Source organism: Canis lupus, chromosome 12 (genome assembly GCF_003254725.2).
Source record: "Canis lupus dingo isolate Sandy chromosome 12, ASM325472v2, whole genome shotgun sequence".
Taxonomy (NCBI): Eukaryota; Metazoa; Chordata; class Mammalia; order Carnivora; family Canidae; genus Canis; species Canis lupus.
In genome coordinates this window covers 60211042-60217041 of record NC_064254.1, presented here as the reverse complement: position 1 = coordinate 60217041, position 6000 = coordinate 60211042, and the positions used below count along the sequence as shown (strand labels likewise).

At 32.9% G+C, this 6000-nt stretch overlaps 1 protein-coding gene across 1 annotated transcript in view; it reads right to left on the bottom strand.

Moving 5' to 3' along the window:
• Window positions 1–1667: 1667 nt before the first annotated feature.
• GRIK2 (glutamate ionotropic receptor kainate type subunit 2) overlaps window positions 1668–6000 on the bottom strand; it is a 1069280-nt gene continuing 1064947 nt past the window's right edge. The window contains 1 exon segment of the mRNA XM_049092419.1: window positions 1668–3374. Coding sequence (XP_048948376.1) covers window positions 3210–3374 — 165 coding nt within the window. The 3' untranslated portion in view covers window positions 1668–3209.

The following is a 6000-nucleotide window of genomic DNA, read 5'->3' as shown; positions in this document are numbered from 1 at the left end:
AGTGTGTGTACATATATATACCAATGTGTGTATATATATACACACAAACATATACACGCAAATATAAATCATTGGTAGTTTTATCTGTTAGGGTTATTTAGTTATGGCATATGTGAATATATCCACCTCGTGTTTCATAGTGGCTAGAATTATTTGTGGTATATGTACCTCCATTGATTATTTGAGGTTGTCAGGTTATGCTGTTGATTGCAACAGGAGTTCTCTTCCATTCCTTCTTATAATTTAAGTATTATGCTAGAGAATTATGCTTACTCTATCCAATATACTACCTTCCTGCAGAGAGGACACAGTTTTTTCACTGGTTGAAATTATTTTGAAAGTAATCCGGATTTTTTTCAGGTATTTTTTTTTTTTTATTGGTGTTCAATTTACTAACATACAGAATAACCCCCAGTGGGGGTGGGAGTGAATGGGTATCCGGATTTTATTAAGATTAAGAATAGTATCTCAAAAAAAAAAAGAATCGTATCTCATATATGCATAAGTACCTAATAAGTAGGAAAATATCTGTTTTGGCAATAATGTAGAAACTTTTAGGAAATGGATAAAAATTAAAAATTACAGTGTTTATATATTCTAAATTACCATTAGAGTTAAAATACAGCAATGTTTTTACACTTTTCAAAATTGTTAAATTTAATACTTGAATAAAATGATTGCCACATTTTATCAAAATCCAAATAACTATTTCTTGACCACTTAAAAAAAGTTAAAGTTGTCATTTCCGGCCTATTATTAAGTTTAATATACTGGAGAATTGAAGTTAAAAAAAAAAAGTGCTTTAAAATCTGATTAGAACCTGATTGATAAGAAAACTTAGTATTATCCAAAACCTGAATATTTTTTATGAGATATGTTGAAGCTATTTACCACATAAAGAAAACAAAAAAACAAAAAAACAGTGCTGAGATTTTTAGTTGTGTTTTGTGTAACTCTCTACAATTACATATGAAAACAAAGTTATCATTGAAATATGAATTTTAATTTAAAATAACTGACACTAGAAATTTTGAAAATACTTGGGCATTTAATATTACATTTAATCAGATATTAGCAACTTGATTATGCAACTTCTATGAGTTTAAAAAATACAGAGCTTTTTCCTCTTTATTTATTTATATTTTTTGGGGTCACCTGTCATTAAAATGGTTACCTTTTTTGCTTTAAAACAAATTCTTTTAGGATGTTAACATCTAAACCACATCATTTCTACTTGTCAGAATTGAGCCTATCTTCTCTCCCTTTGGTGAATTACACTGAATTATCGATGCACAAAGGAATTTTTAAACTGGACACAAGCTGAACTTCAAATATCATATAAGTAAACACCATTCAGTCTTACACAACTCTATTAATATAGTCAATATCCACTCATAGCAGGGGTAAGACCATGACTGCTCATTCTAAAACGGCTATTTTTCTCATTAAACTGCCCTAAACAGAAAGGTTACGTTTTATCCCAGTCCAGCTTTTCCTACATCTGTGTAGTTCATCACTGAGCCTTTTTCTTCTTTTCTCCAGGCAGTTGTGAAGTGGCCATCAATGATGACCTAGAAGGATTCAGGAAGTGTACTTCCCTTAATGCAATGAACATATTGTGCATTCTTATACACATACAAGAGAAAAATGAAAGTCAAAGCTGAAAGTAAAATGGACATAATTTTAATGATTTTTTTTTAATTTTGTGCATTGGATTCAAACAGCAAACTGTGTGCACTCAACTGTTATCACAATGTTGTCAAGAGGTCTGTGTCTTTTACCATTTTACACACAATTGTTCATTACAGTATGTTATCAGCCTCGTGGAAACCAGGGGTGTGGCATGGTAAGCAGTGGTGGTAGTGCACCTAGCTTTTATATTATCTAACTTGAAAATATTTCTCTTCTATGATTCCTTTTTTTCTTGATAAAAATAGTTTTCACCAAACGTTGGTGGTGCACACGCACTACCATTCATGCTTGACATCACACCCCTGACAGGAACACATGTTCTTATTTTGTTGATAAAAAGTATTACAAAAATTTCCATACAAAAACTATTTTCATAGAAATCTTGCATTTCCACAAATAAACCTGAACATTTTTTTGAAAAAAACTGCTCAAGAATTTTGTTCATTTAACATTGTGACTGTATTGATAAACGCAGTCCACTTCAAAGTTCTCCACACACTTTTCTATAGATGACCAGTCCCCTTTCTCCTTTCACCGGGATCTGCCCAGGCTCCATCAAGTTCATTTATAGCAGGAACGAGGGTTTAAGTTAACATCTCTGAATGTTAGAATGAAAGCTTCCATCTTCCACATAACCATCAATACTCAGCCCTCTTTTTCAACTTAAAACAAAGATTGCAAAACATCATCCTTTTTAATTCAGAATCTCTGAACCAACTGTTGCTTTTTTATTATTATTATTCTTGGTACAGGGTTGGGGAAAAGGTGTAAGGGGATAGGTAGGGTTCTGGTAGAGTCATATGTTAAATCTCCTGCCTTAGTCAATTTAAGAAAAACATTATTGCCTTGGTAATTGACATTTCTATCTCAATCAGTGACACAGACTGTCAAAAGAAAGAAAGAAAGAAAAACACTGATGAATATCTGCTTTATATTCCACTTGCCATGATATTCAGATTTGTTTTGCATTACATTTTTTTCACATCCTATAAACACATATCGTCTATTCAGATGATCATTATACTGAGTAGTTGGGGGCCAGTAACATCACCACCTCTATTATCTGGGTGTCAAAGGACTGTACTGTTTCACTACAGTTTTTGCTGATTCCAAGTATTCTTATTCTTAATGATTTTTTTTTTTTTTTTTACTGGTTACCCTTGGGGGCATCGATACTCCACCTCCTGGCAACAGTTGGACTTCAAAAGGAACCTGTAATTTCTTACTGGACTGCATTTGAAACCAGCCACAAAATGCGCATGTAACATTCACTCAAAAGAAGGGAGGAACCCATGATAAACAGTGTAACCCAGTGTAACTTGGTTGATCCATGATGCTTGTAAATCAAGTCTGATCATTGCAACTGCTTAGATCACAGAGTCTCTAGTTCATAGACACAGCGGCATGAGGTAACTCATTTTATTTTGCACAGGTTGCATATTTCCACAGGAAACATTCTCGCTAAATTGTTTGGAAAAAAGACGACAGTTTGTGCTTGGGTGTCTGGCCTCCCAGCTTTATGCCATGGTTTCTTTACCTGGCAACCTTCTGTCGTTAAATGTGTGCATGTTGATAACTTCTTCTGTTTTCACAATAACGGGGGCCTGTGGCTTGTGTTTTAACCGACGCTGGCACTTCAAGGACATCCTCAGCTCTTCTACCATGGCGCTACAGAAGGACCTCTAAGAATAACACAGAGAATGAAATATTACAAAACAGATAAACTGCAACTGCCCAGAAATAATATTAAAAGCATTTTCAATAGGCTTGTCAACATAGCCACCTTGAAGGTTTGAAAAATTTCATTACAAAGGTTATGATTTGATTGTTGTACTTTTAACACACAACTCACGATAAGTAAAATATTTTATCAAAGTGGGCTAGTTTAAAGAAAATCTCCACCTGATAGTGAAATAAACTGCAAACAAGGAATGCACAGATACATATATGTTGAATAAGATTTTCAGATGTAAAACTGATTCATGTCAGAAAATATAAATCTACCTTAAAATTTAAATACAAACACATCTACACCAATCAATAACCAGAAATCCATTCTTGATTTTTAAACAAATTAGAAATGTACTACTTTTTAGATCACAACATTGAATATGAAAATTTTCTTTAAACATGGATTCTTTACTGTGCAGCTCAACAGAACAAAAATAGTGCTCACACATTTAGACATAAAAACATGGGAAATAATTTCTGGTATTCACTATACCTTTGCGTGATTATGCCCATAAAACTATTGATGATGATTACAAACAAATATGATTTAATCATGAAATGACAAACTAGCACGTTAAAAATACATGAACAAATATTAACTTTTTTTGGTCAACATCAGCTTGATAACTGAGAGCTGGCAAATAATTCATCCCATGAAGAAAAAATGACCCTACAAATATTTTTTTTTGAATTCCCATTTCATTGGCAATAGATTTGCTAGAAATTCTGTATGTCTGGGGCTCATTATTACACACCCCTCACAATTCCCATTACAGAGTCATATATGTGAAATAAAATTTTATTAGGCTTCTTCCCCAACTTAATTCAGTACAAGTGTTTTAGTTACATATAGGTCAGATTCATGAACCAGTTGCACATTGCAGTTGGAATTCAGATGGGCCGAGGCTTAGGCTCTTTCTGTGCAAGAATTAAAAATGTGGACAACAACCAAAAATGGTGACAAATATGAAAAATTTACACAATTCCAAATAGTGATATGAAAACAAAGTGGAATAAACCTAATCAAATTTGCATGTGAAGACTTATTTTTTGCTTTAGGTGTTGCTGCTTTCTTGTTTATCAGTTTAGGCTAATTTCAAAAGAATACAGAATAAAAATATTTAATACCATGTATGTGCCTTGTATTTTTTAAAAAAGTATTTTGCATGCATAATCTTTTGTGTCTAATACTTTGAATTAAAGTAAGCATCTCTGTGACAGAAAACTGATTCAGAGAAAAGAGAAGTCACTTTCTACTGCTCACATCTGAGACTCCAGCAAGATATCCTGATAACCCAATTTTGTGATTTCTGACCCCATCTTAGTATCTTTTTGTCCATTCCTGGCTATATCCTCATTGCTCTCATATGGGTTCCTGGACAGTTTCCTTAGTGGTCTTCCCAACTCTTTATCTAGGCTATTCCTTCCCCAAAGGCTCAGATGCCAGAAAAATCTATTTTTAAACCAGTTATTAATAGCATTTCTTTGTCCAAGAAACAGGTAAAATCCAAATCTGTTTTTTCCTATCATGACTTCTCTGATTTAGCATTCCCCCTTCTCATTCACCCTTCCCATTTCATTTTTCTCTATACACACTGTTCTCTGCTTGGACCTCCAGTGTTTTTCTCCTCTGCTTCTCCTTGTTCTGGGACCCTGCAGAGTTCTTTCATCTTTCATATCAATCCAACTTTACCCCTTACCTCAGGACATAACTCACAATTTAACTTAATCAGAAATCACTTTCCAATTGACCAGGCTTATTATTTTCAGTCACTTTGGTTTTGTCCTTTTAGTATTTTGCACTCATTATCATGTTTTTCTACATGGCCTCTGGGTCTTCTATGTATCCCTCTTACTAAATTGCAGAATAGAAATCAAGTTCTTATGGCACTGACTGAACACATATGTATTCTTTAAATGTTGACAAAATTTTAACAGTAACTACACATGATCCTAATATTTAAATTCCTACTTAACAATATGTTTAATTCAATTACTTAAAAATTTTTTTTCAGAAGCCTAGCAAATGCATGTATACAAGTTATCTGATTAATCAGGTAAAACTTTGGTATTTGTTTAATAACATAAAATTAGTAAAAATATTAATTTATTAGTACTTATAATGGGTGGTGATTAAATGCTACACATGAATTTCCCATTAACTACAGTTACTGCCATGCATTATTTATAATGTGTTAAATTATACAGTTCGGAAGTTCATGAATTATATTTCTATTAAAGGATTTATATGACACCTGACAGCCAGTATATGGACACAGTGTTTCTCATTGCTTAATACCTACTATTAGATGTACTTATTAAGAACATGATGATAATGATGATGAAGATGGTGATGATGACAACACTGTAGAAATGGAAAAATCTGACTCCAAAAGGGGGAAGAATACATAGTCTTGAGGTAACTTAGTCTTGGCTCTCTGTTGAAACATTTAACAGAAGAATTGATTAGATAATATAACAAGGTCAGAACTTGATGCCATTGACACTTTAAAATGTTATAGGATGTGAATAACGTTGAGTTGTTTGAAATAAGTCTTCACTTAAAATGAATAAATT